The sequence below is a fragment of the Lytechinus pictus genome, chromosome 5, assembly GCF_037042905.1.
Source record: "Lytechinus pictus isolate F3 Inbred chromosome 5, Lp3.0, whole genome shotgun sequence".
Taxonomy (NCBI): domain Eukaryota; kingdom Metazoa; phylum Echinodermata; class Echinoidea; order Temnopleuroida; family Toxopneustidae; genus Lytechinus; species Lytechinus pictus.
In genome coordinates, this window is record NC_087249.1 from 48,798,684 (window position 1) to 48,823,018 (window position 24,335).

Below are 24,335 nucleotides of genomic sequence, written 5' to 3' on the forward strand. Positions count from 1 at the left end.
TCCCGAGTCGAGAACCAAACTGCTGTTTTGATTCACCGATTTTCGACAAAGACTTCAAGGTTTTTCTTTGTCGTGAAGGGCATTTGAAATACATTTTATATATTCTTGAATACTCCGTAGTTCGCCGTGCAAAAACTCCTCAATGAAACAACAATGAAAAACAACATTAAATGTGAAAATAAACTGTGACAAATTAATAACATTTCGGAAGCACAAGTGATATCGGTAGTATTGTTTTTAATGTGTCATTAAAAAGCGGTTAAATCGTGAATATAACATATATAAATACTAGATAAATGTCTTTTACTTACATTTACAAAAAAAAAGACTTTTCTTTATTATGTACAATGAAAATAGAACGCAAAGAAATCGACAATTGAATATAAAATACCAAAAGATACAAGTTGAGTTGAAGACGAAAATGCCATCATCTAAGTCAATACCATCCCTGGCGGTAAAATATATTAGGTGACCTGATATTTTATCGTAAAATTTTAAAAAGCGATTCGTTTAGCTTTTAAAAACATATTCAGAAAATAATTTTCAAGCCCAATCGTAATCTCAAAGGACCTAATAACAGTCGCATGCACATATTCTTGTCCACATCGTTATTTTGTCATAAAATAAGAAAACTTCCCTTTTCAACAAACTGAAGTTTCGGAAGTTTCAAGTAAAACTTTCAGTAATAGAGAGTATAAGTACTGTTTTACGTCATTTCAAAATATTCCATGCTTCGAATGACAATATAAAATCATAATGAATACAATGAATGGTTTGTTTTCGTAAGATTTTAGGTAGAAATCTTGATAAAATTAATCGAGAACAAAAAATGACATGATGGAAGGGCCTCAAAAAATCTGAGAATAATGAACCGATCTGATCCCATATTCATTTAAATATCCACGACCCTGTCATCGCCATTTATGGAAGCATTATAGAACATTATAAGGATTATAATATCATAATCATAATCACAATCATAAAAAATATCATTATCACGAAAATTCAATCAACTGCTTCTATCATGATCGTATAACTTACTTAAAAAAACATCGAAGCTACACAATAATGCGCAACTGAAAACTGAAGAAAACTGAGAACGAAATATTCATATTTTGCAATATTTACATCAGCCGAAAAAATAATACGTTATTACGCAACCAAAAATAACTTGCCCAACTGTACATGGTATAATCACAAGAATATGAAAACAATAATACGCAAAAGACGATTGATTGACTAAGGAACTACCGATATTGCGCCAACTGTGTCGAACGCATGTCCAATAATGCCGCATATGTTTTGCAGCCTATTCTATGTCACTAGTCTAGTTGGATTAGTTGTGTTGATTATACACTGTATATACCATGCGATCACCTTAACAGTAAAATAGTAATATAAATGATATTTATTGCGTTTTATTGTCTGTTTGTTGCTTCATAAATATCATATCATAAACAAAAAAGGCATCTACAGAAATATACAAGGCACTTTTGTTACATCGCAAATTATCAAGTAGGCTAATATTCATTACATTATCTTTTTTTCTTCAAATTTGAAAAGGGATGATTATAGGTTATCAAAATAGTTTATCAGAATCCATTTTAATTTACAAGAGTATATAAAATACAGGGAAAATACATACATGCATTGACAACTATGTTGGTTTAATATGATTGATTGGCAGGCAATATTGAATAACATTAGTTATATTATTTTTTTCTTTATGGAAGTATTTCATTTACATGATGCGAATCATTCAGTTCATTCGTGAAACGAGGCGCGTTTCTTCATTTCACCAGATGTCTACGACTGGAAGGAAAATTTGGAATCATTCACCAACGATAAATTTTCATAAAACATCTTTAAAAGATCCTTTAAAAAGTAAATCTGTAGCATTGAAGTCTTAATCGCAGAGCAGACTATACCAGTCTGTGAACAACATGGAAGGGCTCAACCGCGCAGACACTTTCGGCCTGTCAAAGACGAAAGATTCAGCAGTTTACGAAGCTCCATTGCCATGAAGTATATCACCAAGGAGATCTCCTTGATATCACTAGTCAGCAGCACAGTCTGCTGTGTTCTTAAAGGAATTGTTTTACTTCAATGAGAATATGAAATATGTTTTCTCTTGCAGCTAATTATGTTACCATAAATTGCAAAGCTTTAGGTCACACAGGAATTACCTGAGAGTTTCAAGCTAATTGGTCGCTTGATTGCTGTCATGAGCGTCTCTAGGTACCTATATGTAAACTCTTTAGGACATATATGGGGAAAAGTTTTGTTTTTACTTCTACTGCGAAGCATGTAATGTTTTTATGAAATATACACTTTAGGATTTCTTCCTGAAACATTATTGTATTCAGTTGCAACATGTAGGGCTTCAAATCCCTTGCAGGTTTATGTAATCCTCCGCAAAGTTTCTCAATCCCTTCAAAGGAAACTTAAATATTTTGATGAGCAGCAAACGATTAAAGGGGTGGAACAGCAATAATCGTCTGCACTTGGGGCAATTAATACTGTTGGTTTCATGAAAATTGTGCCAATATTTTCAGGTTTCGATAGCGAGAAGCTTCGGTGACATACAAAAATAAACTTCCATGTCGTTTCCATTGGTATACACTATGCTGACTGAAAATGAAGATTCAAGAAAGTTAAAGTTTGACAAAACCCAGCTGTAAAAGTGTAGATCAGAATTCAAATAAAAAAAATCAAATCAAATTGAGTCCGTAACTGGTAGTTGTCGCGTAACGATTGACGATTTTCCCTGAGAAACTGTTGTTTATCTTTGTTTGACATTTCACATTTTCAATATCACTTAAAGACACGCATTGTCCATATAGGCCTAATTTTATTTACATACTCTTCGAATTGACATTGAAATTTCCACGCATTTGACAAAGAAGTTAACGCATTCTGACATAATTTCAATCAATTTATTATTACTGGCAAGTGATGTAGTATTCTGATTACTTCCATGATTACAAAAATATTCAGTGATAAGTCTCTTTACACGATACGAGGGAGTTTCATCTCCTTGAAGATTTAGCAAGCGAAGCTTTGTCTTTACTTTTCACGGATGAGGACCTCCATAGTCGCCTTCTGCTGGTGTCCGAGTCCTTGCTAGTTGCTGCTACCGATGCGGCTGGTTTGGAAGTTTTCGAGCTAACTCGTAAACTTGCGGACTTGGTCCGCGAAAATCTGTCTTTTGAGGGGGTGTTTGTTGTTAATTTTTTACTCCTAGGCTTTGAAGAAGAAGAAGAAGCAGCAAAGACGTCATCATCGGCAATTTCTGGAATGCTGGCACCGAGCCTGTCACCCTTCTTAGATCCACTGAGGCTTAGTCGGTTCATAATCCGACTGAATTTACCAGGTTTACCACCCTTTTTACCCGTCGGTGATGGGGTAATGTTGACAGAGGTTGGTGGCAGTGAGTACCGATTGGGACCATTACGCTGAAAAATGGAGCTGGACGACTTATCTCGAAGAGTGATATCTGGGGTTGATTCTGCATTTCGGATAATGTCAGGGTCTGAGGAGCTCCGCAGGAGCGCCAAAGAGTTATCATTCTGTATATGAACCTCTTCGTCTGCAGGTTTATTGGTCAATTCTTCTGACGATTCGTTCAATTCTTTTGCGGCTTCATCCTTTTCAACAATGTTCATCGAAGCCAATCGGACTTGAAGAGCTTCTACTGCACTTTCTGGAACAGACTTATGGCCCTCCAAGATTACTTCCGACACTTCTACAGGCTCAGGAGTGCTGTTCGTATTGCGACCTGCTACTCGTGACGTATCTGACTTGGTACTCCCTGAGCCAGTGGCTTTTCCTTTTGTCACAGTAGGTTCACTTTTGCGAACTGAACTACTCGAATTTGCAGAAATTGTCTTCTTGGTAGCGGACGTCTCTGATGCATTCTTCTTTACAGATAATGTCGCATAGGCAGAGGTGTATGGTTTCTTTGTACCTGGCTTATTCGACCCATTCGGTCTTCTGACTGAGCCTGCTCGAGTGAAATTACTACTCGTCGTAGTAGAGTCCTTGGATACGCTTCGTGGTGAAGAAGATACAGATGACGATGAAGATTTAGTGGAAGTTGCAGGTGATTTCTCGGTAGCAGAAGTTCCCCTAAGTGAGCTCCTGACTGAAGATGCAGCACTCAAATTTGACTTGGTAGACCTCAACGCACTACCAGCAATGGTAGTCCGTTCAGGTGCTCCGCGAACAAAAGTCTTTCCCGGATGTGAAGATCCCGTTGCAGCAGGTTTTGTGGTTACATTCCGCCTCGTTGAACCACTTTGAACAGTACGCGGAGATGCATTTGCTTTTGATCCCGTTGATGAATTTGAAGTTGTCCTTGATAAAGGAGCTTTCACGGATGCATTGCGAGATAATGTTGATGAAGTCCTTGAGCTATTGACTGGTTTCTTTGTCTGACTTACGCTTGACACTGAGGAAGCGCCACTAGCGGCAGAGTCGCAACGTTCAGATCCTAACGAATGAAGGGAATCATAGCTACTTGCTCTGCTACCATTTCCTCCTTTACCAACACCATTGACCTTTGACCCGACAGGTAACCTTGGTGATGCTGACATGGGGCTCCTCTTTGTTGGAGTACCACTGCGGGAAATCGGTGTAGATCCGCGCGATGACGACATAGTACTTCTTGGTGATGGTGACAAGTTTTTGGCTGAAGATGAGGATCTTACTGATCCATTACGTGTTAATGGTGATTTTCCCGCACTGGAATTAGCAACTGGTGTCCTATTGGATGGGCTAGACACATTTTTCTTTACACCTGTCGTTTTTCCATTTCCATTACTCATTGATTTCCTCTCGACTGGGCTTGTTTTACTGCTTGTAACCTTTTTGTTTGAGGTGGCACTGGCTTTGGTTACGGTCTTGCTGGCTTTGTCCTTCACACCATTCTTCACGTCAGACGATTCAAACTGAGGCACTTCCTGTTCAGGGCTCGTGATCTCAGGAGCAGTTGGCTCCGATCCACTTTCTGCCAATTCGTCATTTTCCATGACAATAACATCCCTGTCATTGATCGGAATGATCTTCTCACTCATATCCTCATCCTTCTCAGAAGCTGGACTTTTATCCGCGGATACATCGGGGGACTTCGTAACATTCTGGTTGATATCTTGAACGTTTTCCAAGTCCTCCACAACCAGATCATCTTCATTGAACACATCCGACTGTGAACCTACAAATTCTTTGTACTCCTTGACGGGACTGTTTGGAGTGGAAATGTCAGACTGGCTCCGTCGATGCTGCTCCACCTTGATGTCAAAGATGTCGCGGCGGATTTCCAGCTGTCGGCGGTCAATACTTGTCCAAGGGTCATCATCAGAGTCAGAGCCATTAGTCACTTCGGAAGACAACCTCTTCAGCTGCAAATTGAATACAGTGAGAAAGTTTACATTAGAAAAAAAAGTTTGGATTATATTTTTCCACAACGAAACAACCTTTCAGTATTGCACTTTTTGTCCACTGAAAGTTGCAAATCGATTCTTTCCTAGTAATAATCTGTTGAATCATGAGCAAGTTGCATGAGCAAATGCCTATCATAATACAAAAATAACATTGACATTCTATCTTTAAAGTTATTACAAACACTGTATAATTAAGATAAACAATTTATCAACCAATCTCCAATGAATATCAGTTGATTGAGCTTGCTTGCTTTGGTAAAACTAAGTTCCGCCCACTGCCAAAACTTAACAACTCAATTAAGCCCGATCATGAAATTTGCAGCTCAGAAAGATAATCGAGGTCAATAAACCATGATCAGCATCAGTCTGCATTGCTCAAAATCACTCTACCAACTCAAATATCTTCGACATGTCCTAATAATTCAATCAGGGAGTTAGAGCATTGCCTAAACTTATGATGCTAGACAGATCAGGTCGGGAATATCTTGATTTGGACTTGATCGAATGGATTGAAACCTAGCGTGAAATAGCAAGACTATTACCTTCAGAGCTTTGAGTCCTACAGGCCTCTGTATCACCGGCGGGGTATCATCTTCAGGGACAGGTGTTGGCTCTTTGGCAACCGTATCAGGGGTCGACTGGCCTGTCAGGATACTCTCCAGTAATGAACGGTCACGGCTAATCTTATCTCGGTATGTCTCCTCGACACTCTCAGTCTCCATGGCAACTATAGCGAGATGCGGTGTCAAGGGTGTGTCCATAAAAGGCTCACTTGGCTTCACATCCTCATAGGATTTTGAATTCTGGCGCTCTTCGGTGAGTTGTTCGTGGCCAACCTCTGGTTCTTGGCTTACACTTTCGCTCCGCATGGCCTTCCATTGACGGAGACGTGCGCGGTATGCACTTTCTCGTCGCTCAACGGGCTGCACTGGCTCTTTCTTAGAACCGGAAATATCCTCTTTACTCGGACTGCGATCATAAACCGAAGATTCTACGGTACTAACAGCTGCTTCAATGTTCATGCTTTGGACATTCTTATTCCAGCTAGATAATCTGCTTTCTTCAGATTTGCTATCGTCACTGGAAACATCAGCTTCTTTTGATTTGACGTGTTTTTCAAGATTTTCCGACGCGGTGGTTTTATGCCTTTCTAAACTGTCTAGATTTAGAGTCAATGCTTCAATCCTATTTGCCATTGTCCCAAGATTGAGTTGATTATCGTTCGATGATTCGTTTGTTTCAGAATCGGCTCGCGAGTTGCGCTTACTGTCAGTCGAGTCGTCGGAGATAGTTTGAAACGTTCCTGAGTCACCGGAGAGCCGTTTATCCGAATCTGATGAGTTAAGACTAGTGTTATTGAGGTTAGCGTACATTGCGATTCTTTCGCGGTGAATATGGTCACGTATTGTATTGTTCTCAGGTCGATCCGAAAGAGCATCGGCTACCTCCGAACTAATGCTGCCATCGTCACTTCCAAAGGATACTGGGCGGGTCACTTCACTATGCGACTCTACATTACGGTATATAGTTTGGTCTCTAGGTTCGGTAGGACTCGCAACATTGTCTTTGTTCATGAAGTCTTTGAGCCTTTCTTGCCTTGAAAGGCTGTTCACTGCCAGCAAAGTTTCGGGGCTATCCAGAGACGCTCTCGAGCGGTAACTACGCTTTTGGGGACTCTTTGGTACAGTGTATTCCTCAGAGGATTCCGGTTTCGATTCCTCGTTATTTTCTGGTTCTTGTTTTTGTGGCTTCGTGAGTGGGTCCTGTTCAGAAACAAAAGCAGAGGGTGACTCAGAGCGCTCACGATTTCCAGTTAAATTATACTGCGATGTCCGTCGCTTGCGACCACTGCGTCTCACACTGCCTTCGCGTTTGAATGATATCTGCTGCAATGTCTCATCGTCGTTACCAGACATGAGCAAGTCTATTAGATGGTTATCACTCTTGGATTCATGAACAGAAGAAACTCGAGATAACCGCTTTGAACCAGTCTCGATATCATCGCGTGTTTGGGAAGAAGAATTTTCTGAAATCGCGTTCAGGTTTGGCGTCTTCTGGAACGATCGTCGTGCGACAGATGCTCGCGTAAAGGAAGCTGGTGAAACATCCTCCGCTGAAGACTTCCCATCTGCAGTCGGTGCTGGAGATGTCGGTCTGCTCCCGTAGTCACTATCCGTGGTTGTTCCGTCTGTCTCCATACCCTGGTACTTTCCTGTGAAGCCATCGCGGATGTTTCCTAGTAGGCGGTCAACGATGGAGTTTGTTTCTCTTCCGGTTGGCGCACTCACAGACCTTGTGGGTGCTTTCTTGATACTTTCTTTGCGCTTCAAGGTGGCTGCTTTCTGTTCTTCACGTTGCTTCTGGCGTTGCTTGGCTCGTTTCTCCTGGATTACCCTCGTTTCGTTCTCCTGTAGTTGGAAAATAAATCAAATAACAAGTTTTCAAATATCTTTAGTATCATTACTCCAAGATAATCTTTGACAATCATAACAAGCGTCTTTTTGCAATGATTTGATGACATTTTCTTGAGACATCAGCGTTTCAATTGATATCAACAAGTACGATTCTAAACAGGCACGGATTATTCAATATAAAACTTAATATATTTCTTAACAAATTACAGAAATGCCAACAGAATCAAAATCATTTCACCTACCGTTATTGCTTTCTTGAACTTCTCACAGAATATTTTGAATGTCAAGATGCACTCTTCCAGTTTAAAAGTACTCGCATCTTCACAGAAGTACTCGGCCAGTTCCCCCTTATGTTCCTCCACACGTTCCAACATTGAGTCGATCACATTCAGTTCCTTCTTTGCAGTCTAAAACGAAATAAAAACGATACAGTTAACAATTTTTACTTTCTTTTATCATCCAAAGGCCTAGAAATTTTAGTGTTCCTAATATCACCTCTTAAGCAGGCCAGCTCATTAGGGATATCAACTTTAGAACTATTCATGGGGAACCATTTCTCATGATTGCTGAGCTATTAAAAAATTCTTGGGATTGCTGGGACATATTCTAAAACACAGAATTAGAATGTTTATGGTATGAGAACACCTTTCGATGTCCCAGATAAATCCGTAGAGAATTATGTGCGATTTGAATAAACAGTAGTTTTATACATTTTATGTTCATTTTTATAAATCAAATAAACTTCATTATCATGCACAGTCGCGATTGGTTCATCAAAATAATAATATTAATACGATATCGTCTGCTTTGAATCTTAACGGAAACAGCAATGACCTTTCTATCTATTTTGCACCATTGGATCATACAAACCTTGAGAAAGGGTTGTATGTGTTCCTTGTACGAATCTGTGACTGCTTCGACTTGTTCATTAATATTGTCCACCTTCTCCTTCAGACTCTTCACATCTGCCAAAAGCTGGTCTACCGAGAATCTGCAATCACGAAAAAGGACGCAAGAATGAATTCAAGACGGGACGATTTTGTTGTAGGTCCATGATACGAGTCAGAGAATTCGCGTGTTTTGACCTTTGAAGAACCTGGTGCGCGTTTCACGCAAAGTATTGTAAAACGACTTTCAGTGACTAATTTGCTCTCAGCCAATCAGATTAAAGAATTTCAGTAGCCTATAACAATTGTCAGTGAAAACTATTTTGTTTAATAAAATGCTCCCCAGGGCGACATGATGAATTTTATATATACCGTTATTGCAGCAAGAATTAGCATGACTTCTTATAGTACAAAATTCTCTGTTTGGGAAACTCTTTGGAAAAGACAATTTATTCAAAAAGAAAGGTATGGTCGGACTACTTATTGTATTTGTCTTTGAGATTCGGAGTGTTCTTAGTGCACATTGTATTGCCCAAATCCTGCATCAACAATAAATAAAACAAAAAACTGCAAAGAATAGATGGTTGGAGAAGCGAAAGTTACGTTTAGATGAGAGAGAAGAATAATCACCAATAACCATGGTTACCTACCGTGAAGCTTCCTCTAGGTGAGTGAGTTCCTCAGGAAAGTTCATTAACTCTGGATTCTTTTGCTCAGCCAACTGGTAAAGAAAAGAAGTGGATCGAAGGATTAGAATAAATTATTGCCCTAGTTGTAGTATTTGTCAGTCATTTCGAATTGCATATTTCTAAACAACCGCGTAGCCAGGATTTCATTTTGGAGGGGGCGGTAAATGCACGCGAAGCGTGCCAACACTTACAGAGCGCGCGAAGCGCGCTCCCTAGGGGGTGTGTGCAGGGAGGGGGAGTTTCCCCCTCCCTTGCGAAGCTTTCGGTGTTTCATAAATTAAAATGAAAAGGAGCCGTCTCTTTTGTCTCTATACCTATATCAGCTCCAATTCAGTTGACTATATTGTGATTTTGAACCTTGTTTTCAAAAGTGATTGTGAACTCACAAAAAAAGGAATACAACGGCGGAAATTAAAATAATAATAACCCCGCGCGAAGCGCGGAAGCTAAAGCGTTTTATCAATTTTTCTTGCAAAGAAAAGGGTCCCGAGAAAGGGGTATTCTCTAAGATATATTGAATACTTCCCTTGGAAAGATCAGATTTGATTACAAACAATTTAGCGACAGTGCATATCTTTAACTCCCAAAACAGGAAAAGAAGTGTATATGCCGGAGGAAGATATTCCTCCCCGCGCAGAGCAATGAAACTCTGAAATTTCAAAGGGCGGACGTTTCATCAAATGCATATCTCTAATACCCCATCGGCTCTAATTCAATTGATTTTGTAAGATTATTGAGCTTCATTACAAGGAAAATAGTGCGCAAAAACTTGAAATTTCTGTGATTTATTGAAATTATATAAAAAAGGATGATGTATAATTTCTTTGACTTATCCTGAAGCGATTCATTTTGAATGATAAAGAAACTTAAGTGTCATTCAAAATTTTAGACTGAGGGCGCAAAAAAGGACAGGAGATGAATGTGCAGGGAAATGACATGAAGTTTAATAGAATTCGATAAAAAATATTGTACTTTTTTATTTAATACGACACGAATTTTATACTTTCCTCTTTTTAAATTAAGAACCTGTTTGCCCCAAAATTATGGTTGTTTAGTAATGAGCTGAAAAGCAGGAGAAGTTGTCTATATGGAGGTGACGGCAGAAATTGATATAAAGATTTTACCCGCCTGGAGCCGACCCGACCAGAAGTTGCACGATCAATTAAAAAAAGATAACTTCATATACTTCGGCCTAACCTTACTCTAAGTCCATGTCCTAATGTATACATTTGAACTTTAACTGGCAAAAAACACATATAGCTGAGGTGGAAAAATAGGGTTAAAGATAGGGCGGGGGAAACAATGGAGAACTGCAATATTGTAATTTAACCGCGCGCAGCGCGGAAGCAAAATTCATATATAAATTTAGAGCAAGAATGAAGGAGTTTCTCTTTTGAGAAAAAAAAATAATAAAAAGAAAAAACCCACGAAGCTACCATTCTTCCCTTTCCTACCTTCGCTTTTCCTTTTCTCCTCTCTTTTTCTCTTCTTTTTTTTTCTTTTTGGGGACGTTTTTTGGGGGGCGACCGCCCCCACCGCCCCCCCCCCTGGCTACGCGCCTGTTTCTAAAGATATAGAACGATATAATAAATTTGGTATTCAGGCGGAGCATACATCATTTGCAATAAGTTTAATTCATTACACGCATCGCCACTAAGAAATATAAAAAAAAAATGCTACGTGCTTTTGTTTTTCCTCTGATAATCTCAATTTCCTTTGAAGGAGTAAAGTGGACTTTTACCTGAGCAACGTAGTGAAGAAGATTCATCCTTGGCTTATTTGCACGTGTTTCGACCAACTTGAGCAGAGAAGACATTTTGAATCCCATCGCATTGCCAGCATATCCTCCCTTCATTGAAAAAAAAAAGATAATGAAATTCAGAAAGTTTTATCAGTTGATTTTTTTTAGATAGCTAAGTGCAGTCATTGATGAATCAGACCAACATCGTGTTTAAAGAAATATATTTCCAAAATCAATAAAAGATATATCAAACTATTCACCAGAACCCAGAGTTCCTGCGTTTCTTTGATTTTATTTCACAATTCAATTAAAACATGTAAAGAAATTGACAAATGGCGCATGACAAACACAAATAGTTTTTAGCAAATGTCATGGAACAGGTAAGTTTTTCCATATTCATAGAACGGAGAGAAATGCTGTTCTGTTCCTTGTGAGTGGTTTCGATAATTTTGAATACTTCTTACAGAAGCAAAAAAAAAAAACATTCACAAACGATAAAATCCTAATTTAATTTCGATTTTTAACACTTCAAACCAAACTGCTGGCTTGTTGAATCTCTCAGCAGTAAAATGTGGTCCCCGAAGGTTTATTTTCACTTTTTAGATATCATGATAACATAATTTTCTCAGGTCTAATGTGTTTACAGAAAACGAAACATTCCCACCATTCTTTACCATTATAAAACAAAACTAAATCATGAAATTTTGAATAGCAAGTAAAATTAAAACCTAGAGCTCTAAACCATCTGTTCTACAATGGCTTTCTTATCTCTCTGGTTTCCAACTTCCATGTAACGGGTAACAGTTATCTCATTCACAGCTTCTGATGTTAATCAAACGGACGTTGATCTTTGATCACTTCCGGGCCACACAGTTTTCACTTCCTGTCATTATCACTTGTCATGTCACCTATAAAAGGCGTGTATGTCATATGCTGATTTCGTTACAAACGTTTGTGATTGCCCAATGAATCCTGAAACCTATCATCTTACAGAAGCGGAAATTACGCAAATTCTGCCAGAATTCTACACTCCTTTTTTTCATCAAGAATTCAGACTTGGAGGACAAGTTCCACAAAAATCAGCCCTACAGCCCACATACTTCTGTTTATCATTTCGATCTACAACATTCATGCAAAATGAATTTCACTCTGTTTTCCACATTTTCTTTTCATTTCCTGTACAAATCCAATATCTGAACTTGTCATTACAGAGTACTGCCCAGGTCATACTGGCAAAACCGAATCCAAACCGACCAAATATATTGCCTTAATACCAATGGCATACTATCGGTCGGTATGGAGTCGATTTCGTTAATGTGACTGAAGCATTACGGACAGATGGATACTTACAGCATTGAGAAAGTTGCCTGTTAATAGCACCAGGTGAAGTATGTCTTTCAGGGTTGAGCTCTTTAACAGTTCTGAGGAATAGGGAATGATAAACAGCGCATTTCATGAAAATATATGAGTTCACTTTTGGTGGCAGCGGCGGGATTGTAACAACTGATATCACTTGGTGTCCCTAGAGGACAAAACCCTGAGGTGTTCAAATTACACCATAGAGATTGAACATAAAACACAAGAGTGTAAAGGTAACAACCAAAGGTATTGAAATAACACCCGGATGTGTTGAACTAACACCAAAAATTTGACACCAGAGTTGGTAAAATAACTGGTTTTGTGCTAATTGCACACTAATTAACAGCCTAGTATTTGCTGTGTACAGTTTTTGATGCTCAAAAAAATAAATATATATATACCTCAGCAACCAATATCATGTCATCAATACTAACACGCGATTCAATTGCGACTTTTGACAACAAGAGCATCCCCATAGTTGAAGATCAACCATTAGTTATAGAGTCCCATACATTCATCCACCAGTTTTAGTGAAAAAGGTTTGTAAAGAAAAAAGTTTGTGAAACACCTTTTGATAATTAAATGATTAATACCTCATTGAATTTTTTTTTATTTTTTTGAAGGTTATATACCTAAGTGATTATTTTAATAATTTCGATTTAGCATGGCATGGCAAGGCATGGGGAATATTTGGGGGATTGGGAGGGGAGGGGCTTGGAGTTTAGATAATTGGGGAGGTGATCCTGCTGAAGGACATACCTTCGCTAGCACTAATGATTGACTCTATGGAAGGGATCAGATAATCCATGTTGGCGTAGAATTCCTCTCGTAGAAGCATACTCTCAATCCGAAGCTTGTAACTAGATAAAGGAAAAGAAGGGGGGTTGGGAGAAAAAGAGATTAAAGCCAAATTCAATGAACTTAGAGGGCGTCAAAATTTTGCCAAACCCAAAACATAATTCACACAATAGCTAAGAAAACATGTCAAAAGATTTAAATAAATAGATCAATCTGCGCATGCGCAGTCTGAATTGGCTCCGGCAGGCGCGTATCTAGGGGTTAAGATTAGGGGGAACAGTCTTTCATGTGTTTACTAAAAAAAAAGATTTATTTTCACCCCATCAGCCCTCTTCCAAAGTTATCAAATTTGGGTAAAGGGGGGTGCAAAGATAATAGCAAATTATGCAACAGTATTGCAGAAAAATTACTGAAAATATGAACTACTGCCCTTTCATGCTATTAGTTTCATATCGACTTGGACTTGCTGGATTCAGAGAAAATTCTCGGAATCTATTTCCGTCAAGGAAGTATGGAAAAGATTTCGGAATTTGATTACTAAAGAAACATGAGAATATAATATGTGAAATATGAAGATAACTCTCTAATGCTAACATTTTTGCTAGATTCAGTGCAAATATGAGTTTGTAAGTTTTCCAAGATTTTGTAATATTTATGGATGAGGAAGTGTTACAAGCAGAAAAATATATGATTAAAGCAAAATACAAAGAAGCTTTTAGCTGTTGATCAATCAAAACACTTCGGCAAACACTTTCCCCTATGTATTTTATCATGGAATGTATTCAAAATAGAGAAATCGATTTGACCCGACAATGCACAGTAAAACGCTTTATACATCCTTTGTTTACTTTAATCAGGTATTGTTCAAATCTCTAACAAAATGTTTAACTTTGAAGCAACGACGTTCAATTTGTAGTATTTATTCCACAAAAATCAAATTCCAATTGTTGGAACTGATTTCTACCAATCAGAGGAATCTCTTTACTGATGTAATATTTATTGCTTAAAAGTTGAATATTGTTGGTCAAAATTATAAATCATGATTTTCTTAAAAACCTAAAAATAACAACACTACTTTAATAAAGTAATCATGTTGTATAAAACCATGTATTTGTTGTTTAATGTTGTTTTATGGGGTTGTTGTCCAAGTTCCAATGAGATTAAAAACTTACTGAGAGATTTCGACTAGGGAAATGAGGAACTTCTCAGCCTGCCCAAGCTTGACCGAGTCACCATCGAAAGAACGCAGCATTTCAATCTGAGGGGTATGAATAAAAAATATCAGATTTATTGGATATTGTTAGGATTGGATAAACGTCTACAATATCAATCGTCAATGATGATCCGCCAACTAAGTGGCGCTATCCCTTAAATTTATCGTAATAAAAAAGTGACAAATATTTAATTGATAGTGAAAATATGATATGGAATTGGAAATACAGAAAGATATGAATGATTGTAAAGACATTACTGGCATTTTCAGGTAGAGTTTTCCACAAAAGTAACTCTCTTAGTGATTTTCACTTACTTATTTCGTCTGAACCATTCAGATGACAGAATTTAAAATAGCTTGTTCAGTTTATTCGTGAAAATAAATGACTATAATTTTGTGACATAAAATTCTCATTATCTTTACCAAAGAAAGGGCAGTCTGAGATTGATATAAAAGCTTCTACACGATTTCCATCATTCATTATTAATTCTGCACAAGAACTTAATTCTTACATTCACATAATTGAAACAATACAATCTGTATTTCGGAATTAATACATTCAAATCATTATTTGATAGTGAGTTAGAAGTTATCGCCTATATACCTCGTCGTTTTCGGGCAGAATTTTGAGCAGACTCTTGAGTTTCTCCGCGCCGATCTCGTTGCTCCGCCCATCAGCTATCAAGCTGATTATGGCGTCATTGGTCGTGCGGAACTGCCTGAGAAAGATGTTGATGTTGAGACTCCGCCGACTGTCCAGAAGATTGATCTGTGAGCACAAAAATAGGATGAAAATAAAAAGAGGGTAAATGCACGCTTGCACGGGGAGTTTATCATGAAGAAAATAGTGATTTACACTAATGTTATAAGCTACCGAAATCCTTGCATACGATTGGCTCAGAGCAAATTTGTCAGTGAAATCACAGACTAAACGTCTCGTGAAATATGAACTCCCGACAATTGTGATGAATTTTCTTATTGCCAGCTTGCATGCGTGACTTTCTCCACCCAATATGCTTACATCGAAAGGACCTATAGCCGTAAACATGGTAAAAGCCTGAGAGAAATTAAAAATGGGTTCACTTCTATTCATTCAAAATAGACATTTTGATACTGATAGTCAAATGCCTTTGGAATAATCTAAGAAAATACCAATTACACACTTGTTTTCTTCGTATGCTCTCGTATAGCCTATCTTAGATTATTTTGAAGTTCAAGCAAAGCCATGAGACGAATAAATTTCTTGATATCAAAGGGGGATATATACAAACCTCTTGGGAATCGCGCTTCTTCTGAATTTCTTTCTCCTTCCCTTCTTTTCTCTTCTGCTTCATCAAGTTTGGTTGACAAAATAGTTCCTCTATCGCTTCCCAGTCTGCGTTGAACCCGTTTTCAATCTAATATGAAAAATGGGGTGGGGGAGGGGGGCAACAATAAAACAAAATTGATTTATTAGAGTGTTTATCGCTAATGCTATAAGAAGGTATACTAAAGACATAATACTTCATGTTTTTATTTCAGTTGACTGTGCAAATTAAGAAAACATACATACGCAAATAAAGGCCAAAACAATGTTTTCTTTTTCGAAGGCATCAAATAAGGAGTGGCACCAAAATTATTGGGGCAACTATGATGATCATGATGATATCAAAAATAAAAATATAATTCTATCTAGGTTGGTTTGGAGAATGACGAATCTGTCATTATAATCCGTCATCAATATTGATCATGATCATGGTCATCATCATCACCAGTATCATCACCAGTATTATCACCAGTATCATCATCATCATCATCATCATCATCATCATCATCATCAGCAGCAGCAGCAGCATTATCATCATCAGCATTATCATCATCATCATCAGCATCAGCATCATCATCATTATCATCATCAGCATCATCATCATCATCATCAGCATCATCATCATCAGCATTATCATCATCAGCATCATCATCATCATCATCAGCATCATCATCATCACCAGTATCATCATCATCATTATCATCATCAGCATCATCATCATCAGCATCATCATCATCATCAGCATCATCATCAGCATCGGCATCATCATCATCATCATCATCAGCATCAGCATCATCAGCATCATCATCAGCAGAAGCAGCAGCACCGCCATCCATCATCATCTTTTTTTTCTCTCCACACCCTTTCTCAGGATTCCTTCATTTAAATTTTGTTCGTTTCAATCAGCTCTTCACTGAAAGCGTTCCAAGTCATCTACCCTATATTTCAATCAGCTTGATTTTGCCATATTTCCATTCTTTACTTTTTTTTCTATAACATCACCCCCATTTGTGCCCCCAACTAAAAACACCGCCCTCAAAATTAAAAGTGACCAATAACACGATACCGTCACAGTCGTGACGACGAAACAAGGTCGGCATGCAGACACGCTTTAAATTTAGGAAGATAGATAGTAATTATCTACCTATCTCCTTGCCACATACATAGTTCTGGCGCTACTTTAGTTTAAGGAAAGGGAACTCTATCACAGCTTCATTCCCTTCCGTTCTCATTGTATATCTGTATTATCATCGAGTACACAAAACCATGGTAATAGTACTATGAACCCTATAGCTTACCTCTCATTTCAAGTACGACAGTTTCCCACTAAAAAGCGAGCAGTATATAATTTTTAATCTGCTAATAAACTGTTTAAACGGTTAATATTTTTTAATTCATTTCCGAATCACGCACTGCAACAGTGACACTGTAAATTCATAACCACATCATTTCATAAAAGAGAGCAAGAATTAATTTAAAAAAGATTTACACTTGTACATAACGATTGATATTTTCCGGGATATTTTCATAATTTAATCCAAAATCACGCACTGCAACAGTGATACTGTAAAGACTAAATACGTAACCACATCATAATATTAAATGCCTACATGATTGTTTCCTACATGTATTAAGCTCACTGCCTACGGGTTTCCTGTGTGTTAACCACAACTTAACAAGTAACGGTCAAACATATTCTGGATTTAGGAAAAGAAGCTTTTTTTTTCTTTAGAGTACCTGCAATAATTCATTGTTAAGATGGCAAACATGTCAGGCTTGAGCGAGATTTTATAGTTTCGGGTGCTTATCTCCGTTCTATATGAATGACTTTGTGTTGAAATATGGATTGGAAAAATTAGAGGGCTGATAGTGTTTATTTTCACGGCAATCGCGTAAAGCCGTAACGGAATTCCCGACAAAGAAACGGTTCTCTTTCTATTGAAAATATCTAATGACCAGTCGGAAAAGACGCGAGTTACGCTTTGAGCACTCAACCCACAAAACTTGGGGGCAAACAAGACGGGATTTTAAGCACGTGGGAACGTAGTTTTAAAGGAGAAGCACCTTAATAGGTTATTTGAATGAAAAGAAAAAAAAAAGCATAAAGCTGAAAATTCACCAAAATCGCATGTAAAGTAAGAAAGTTACGACGTTTTGAAGTTTCGCCTAATTTCACATAATGAAGAGCTTTTCGTCAACATTTTTGTCTGAAAAGTTGTCAGATCTGACAACTTTCCTTGATTTTGATTGGTTGAAAAGCACAGTTATTATGGTAACCTCTCGGATTAAACGTCCGACAAGTTAACCTTTCACTAAACTTTTTTTTCCTGGGATGGACTTGATCTTTCAAGAACACTCGGAGCAGATACCTGCCATGAGCTTGGCAAACTATCCATAATGGACGGTGGGGTTTCGGGTTATACCCATCGCGGTAAGTCGCAAAGAATGATTTCATAAATGGATTCGATTGTGAAAAGAAAAAAAATTGAATGGGCATGAATTTCTCCATTGAAATCCTAGATAGTGGGTTGACCACGAAATGAAAAAAAAAACCGCAGAAAGTTATCGGGCCAAACAGTGAACTTGGCAGCACTACACTGTATACGAGGTGCATGCGGGAAAGCTTGAACGCAGATATCTGATCTCGGCAGCACAAATGTTGACAAATCCTAAGAAATGTACAGATTTAGCGATTACATTTATCTAAAAATCCTCTATCCGAATCATTTATGATGGATGTACCAGAAAATCAATAATTTTACGCATGATAATTCATAAGCCCAAGTTTATTCATTCATGGTTTCTTATCTGTATATAACATTTTATAACTTTTCACCAAACCATTTTCCAGATTACAGTTTTATATTAAAAACCACTAACGAGAGCATGACCTATGAAATTTCCGTGAAACAGTCCCCAAAATGCATGAAAATAACTGTTTTGAGTAATATCTGAGTTTGAGACATAAAATAATTCATATTTGCCGAAATAGTGTCATCTTCGGTAGATATGAAATACAGTATCTAAGAAAATGAAGGAATTGGTTTATGTTTATTTGAATTTTAATAATCTGATCATGCTGATAGGCAAGGTCACGCGTTCGCCACCTGTGCCTCTGATATATTGTACGAAATGAATTCCTGACAAAAAAATGCACCCGAAAATCTCAATTTAGCGCTTCATAAAGGTGCGATAAAATGTGACCCCCACCCCACATCATAATTTGTCCAATATCCTATGTTACAATATTATATTAGAATCCACAGAAGATATATCAAACACGTTAAATGGCGATTATTCAGTCACATATATCATAACGAGTGTCTATATACATGAATGCAATTCTTTTCTTCCATGGATTTTTCTTGTTTATCATTTGAACAATATTACATGCAACACACATCAAAGATATTTTTTTTTTCAATAAGACCTTTGTAATGCTGAACATCAGTTTTGACTTCAACATTGCTGAACATGATCGTGTGAAAAAGAACATTACACTTTCTGATCAGTAGGTTTTCCTACCGATAGCGCAAGACACACATATTGCATCGACTGATAATTAGAAAAAAAAAGTACAGCTACTACAGCCAGATAAACATTTCCTGATCCGATATCTGTCTTTCCGTCTTGATGTAATATAACCATCGAAAAGGCGGATGCGTCTGACCAATTTTCAAAGAATGGAGAGGGAGTGGACCGAGTGGTGGGGAGGAGAAGGAGGAGGAGGGGAGGGGATGGGGTAGGGACGAAGAAAACAAGAGGGAGGGGACCTATAGCTGGGCAGGAGTGACAAACTCAGAGATGGCGAAAGTCATGATAATGGGTGAGTGGAACTCAAGCACCGAAATGTTAATTTTCACGAGTTTTTGGACAAGTTCAAATGCGTCCATACAGCAGAAGTACTCATGAATAATATAGTTCTGTGGTTACTTTGTGGTCATATTCGAATAAAGGCCAACTAACTGCAGCTCCTTTGAAGTCTAAATCGATTCAATTTGCGTGACGGGAGATTTTTGGGGTTCATGATTTACCTACGTACAAATCAAAATAAACCTTCCATTCACCTTCATGGCAGTTTGGATACTACTGTCCTGACTGGTGCGATTTTGGTTTGTGAATATTGGACTTGAAATATCTGCCTTCGATATCTTATATTATAAAAGAGTTTGTTCATCATGTTAACTATGATTGAATATTGAAGAAAGCCAAAATAACATCGACAGAAGGGGGAGGCAACAATTTTCTGACAACTACAAAAAAAGAGGTCCTTTTCTGTTCCTCTAGTGACTCTCGCTAAGGGTTTGAAAATTTCCTTCATCATCTTTCTTCTCCCCCCCCCCAATTTTGTCTTTGCTATAATGGTTATAATCACGATAATGATCCTTCTGATCCAGAATGTTAAACATTAAACACCTGCATATTTTAGTGGTGGTATATTCACAGCAGAAATACACCACCATTTCAGAAAGAGGAGAGGTTTAGCACTTCTTACCTTATTGACTTTGCTCCAAATACTGTTGTCGGCATGCATGACTTTCCGGGGAGGCAGCTTAACCCAGTTTAGCGTCCTCATTCGTGATTTGGGTTTGACGTTCGGTATTGCTGATGAAGAAGGCATCGATGGCATCGAGGGTACTCCAGGCATCCCTGGTAGTCCAGGAGGGGGTGGTGGACCCCCTGGTCCCGGTGGAGGAGGTGGTGGAGGGATACCACCACCTGATCCAGGAGGAGGTGGTGGTGGTGGTGGTGGGGGTGCCCCACCCATCCCAGGTGGTGGCGGCGGAGGTGGAGCTCCGGAGCCAGCCATGAAGGGTGGAGGAGGAGGTGGTACGATGGGAGAAGGAAGAGATAACGATGATGGCGGCGTGATGGCCGAACTAGGCTTGGAGAATAGTCCACCGTCCGTTTCGGTATGCGCCTGCACCGATTCCGACACACAAACAGCATCCGCCACGCCCATCTTTTGAGGAGGACCCTTGCTCGTCGTATCGCTGCCGTTCTCAGGTGCGGAACCCGTAATCGCTACCTCGCTTCTGGGCGTTAGAATGTCTCTTCCATTCTCGGCCCGCGGCGTGCTGGCCAAGCTGTCCGCCCGCCCTCGGAGCGAGGCGACCGAGCGTGCAATCTCGCGCTCGCCGAGTTTCAGGAGCCTGTCGGCGTAGTCCTTCTTCTCCAGGAGAACTGCCTTGTGGATGAGCTTCTCAGAGACCTCCCAGATGACCTCGCTAAGGGTGTCCTTCGGGTCGATCCGAAGGAGATGCTGGAGGATCGTCAGGAAGGGGGTTGATTGAGGCGTATCACACACCTGTAGATAGAGAAGATGGAGAGAGATGAGGAGAAAGAGAGGGGGTGGTGTAAGAAAGAGAGAGAGGGAAAAAAAAGGAGGGAGAGAAAAATGACAGAAAGGAAGAAAGAGAGAGAGAGAGAGAGAGAGAGAGAGAGAGAGAGAGAGAGAGATAGATAGACAGAGGGGGAGAGAAGAGATAAGGGCGATGAGAAAAGGAATACCATTATCATGATCATCAAGATTATCAAAATTCTATCAGGGACAATGCGAGTCTTATCGTCGGGATTATCACATTTTATCTAAACCACACAATATCTACAAAAGCATTCGTATGCCCCCAATAATCTGATAAGATAAAAATCATACAGATCGGCACTACTGGATATATGAAAGCAATCTAACCGATCGGGGGACAAAATCAAGGCGAGACGATCACAGATAAAAGATAACATTTTAGCACCTCTAAAAACACCTAAAATCTAATATGATAAAAATCGTGATAAGACTGGATAACTCAGACCACATCCTTTCTGTGTATTGTAAAGCATGGACCATATCTGATGGAGTTGGGGTCCCTTTTCATGATTAAAATCTTAAAATCTTACGATAATAATCATAACAAATTGATAATCAGTTCCAGAATCATGAATTTGATACCTATCTTGAGTTGTGATGTTATCATTAAGAACACGAGCGAAAACGAATAAAGTACCTCGTATCAAAGGATACCAAAATATTGACTTATTTACAAATATATAGATCCACGAAAGAGATAAGTATTTCTCTCAGAAATATATTTGCCTGGGCAGAAGAAAAATGATTTTTTTACACACAGGACATTTGATATCCAATATGATAAATTGCTTTATGAAACTATGCACTTTCAAAATGGCAAGATTCAACAGAAGCCTTGGAAAACTTATTATAAGCTATGCAAATATATGTTTTAAAAAGCATTGGAAAGCACTACAGAACTTGGTATAAAATGACTAAAGCATGCAACATTCATTATCGATTTTTCGGCGCAAGTCCACTCCAACAAAGAGTTGATTTGAATAAAAAGAGAAAAATCCAATAAACAAAACATTGGAAATTTCATCAAAATCGATAAAAGTTATGACATGATAAAGTTTCACTTAATTTCACAAAACAGTAATATGTACATCCCGGTCGGTATGCAAATGAGAGAACTGATGACATCACTCACTCACTATTTCTTTTGTATTTTATTACATGAAATATTCTTATTTTCTCATCATTGTCCTGTGAAACAAATCTTTATTTTTCCCTGTACATGTGGAATTACCATTGTTTAACATTTAATGGTGAACTTCAGTCAAGTTGGTCCTTATTGTCAAATCTGTAAAAATTGAAATAATGTATAATTCAAACAATAAAACAAAAATAGTGAGTGAGGGACATCATGGATTCTCTTATTTGCATGTGACTAAATTGTGCATATAACTATTTTGTGAAAAATAAGTGAAACTTTAAAATGTCATAACTTTCTTATTTCATATCCGATTGATGAAATGAAATTTTCAGCATTATTCTTGTCTGATTTTTCTTTCTTGATTTAAATCAACATTTTTCTGATGTGGACTTGACCTTCAATTTTTTTATCTTCACATTTGCCCCGACCCCATCGCGCCCATCCGAAACGGGGATCGTCCCCCCTGTCACCCAACATCCTCAATGTCAACATAGAAAAGACAAGGCACGATTGCGTTTGTACACATATATGATTCGAAATATACACAGATCCCACTGATGGCTGTCTCTTTTTTAATTTCTAATATATGAGGATGAAATGAGGGCGTAACCGAGGAGACAATAATTATGACGGCGAGGAGGAAGTCAAGGTTATATTCCATCATATACCTGTTGCGGAATATTGATCAGAGGAGAGGATGACGTGGAAGTCGGTGATGGAGAGAGATGATTTGATAAGTGATGGAGAGGACAATTAACGGATCAGTTTAAACACAGCTTAAACAAAATTGCTAATGACCAAGGCAATAAAATGCAAGTCCTTGGGGTTTTTCCATCGGTATTGCTAGTGCAGCTTCAACTAAGAAAACTGACATTTTTAAGGAAAATATTTTTGACTAATAATTATATCAGCATACACAACGCATGAATACATTACATAACCTAGTATGCAGGCACAGACCCTGATTGAAATTTTTACCAACAGGTGGGTCTTCAAACAAGACTAGCTAACACGAATTAGGGGGACCTAATGTACAGAAGCCATCGGCAGGAACGTTAGGCTTTTATATATTCAGACCACTTTCCTCGAGTGAAGGGCTCGCACAGCAAACTAAACTTAAATCTGCAAATACACAGAGTATAACCATGGACCATATTATGTACTGCATATATCATATATATTGTATGTTTCAACGCTTTAAACATGTTAAAGCACATTATAAACAACTATAACAACAACAAAATCTTATCAATTCAACAATAAGAGAAACAAAAGAACCTTTGCAGCCACTTCCTTGTATATCTGTTTACAACATGACACATCTAATTACATTGTGTTTGCATTGTTGAGTAAAGACTATATAGTTGTTCCACACGAATAACATTTACTGTACATAAAGTTTTTCTTCCGCATTGCTATGATGAACATGCATGATAAAAGAGTTGCTATAATTACACATTGATAATTATTGATAGTGCTGGTTCAGTTATAGTCCAGAAAGCTCGACCTCGGCAAAAACAATCATTTGTATTTGTATTTTTGGTGTATTATTTTGGTCCCATTCAATACAGGCAATACTTTTAGCCGATGTAACCAAACATGTTTAACTTAGGCAAATATGCAATGCAAATATTATGTTCATGGTATGTATCCATATTGATTATATTTATGGGTTATATTTATTAAAATGGTATATTCCATTTATATATTCATCAATCTGTTAATCTGTTCATTTATCTATCTATCTCAATGCTTTTCTTTCAAGTTGTTGAATCCATGTCAAATGAAGCTCGGCTTCACCAAAATATAATTCAACCGATATTCTAGATTTATTTCATAGTTCATACAATTAACACTGCTTCGTCGTTGCTGCCGACAACCAGGTAGATGTGTTTCCATAACAACCTATAACGCTTCCCTTCCTCCCTTCCCTCCTCTCATACCCTCTCTTCATATCTCCACATTCTCAAAACGAGTAGGACCA

At 38.2% G+C, this 24,335-nt stretch overlaps 1 protein-coding gene across 1 annotated transcript in view; it reads right to left on the reverse strand.

The window, feature by feature from the left end:
* Positions 1 to 220: 220 nt before the first annotated feature.
* LOC129261319 (uncharacterized) overlaps positions 221 to 24,335 on the reverse strand; it is a 98,321-nt gene continuing 74,206 nt past the window's right edge. Inside the window, exons 6-17 of the mRNA XM_054899384.2 lie at positions 20,344 to 21,210; positions 15,814 to 15,939; positions 15,147 to 15,311; positions 14,502 to 14,587; positions 13,291 to 13,391; positions 12,523 to 12,593; positions 11,173 to 11,280; positions 9,393 to 9,463; positions 8,726 to 8,846; positions 8,098 to 8,262; positions 5,984 to 7,849; positions 221 to 5,399 (exon numbers count right to left, since the gene is read on the reverse strand). Coding sequence (XP_054755359.2) covers positions 3,030 to 5,399; positions 5,984 to 7,849; positions 8,098 to 8,262; positions 8,726 to 8,846; positions 9,393 to 9,463; positions 11,173 to 11,280; positions 12,523 to 12,593; positions 13,291 to 13,391; positions 14,502 to 14,587; positions 15,147 to 15,311; positions 15,814 to 15,939; positions 20,344 to 21,210 — 6,117 coding nt within the window. The 3' untranslated portion in view covers positions 221 to 3,029. The remainder of the gene's footprint in view (positions 5,400 to 5,983; positions 7,850 to 8,097; positions 8,263 to 8,725; positions 8,847 to 9,392; positions 9,464 to 11,172; positions 11,281 to 12,522; positions 12,594 to 13,290; positions 13,392 to 14,501; positions 14,588 to 15,146; positions 15,312 to 15,813; positions 15,940 to 20,343; positions 21,211 to 24,335) is intronic.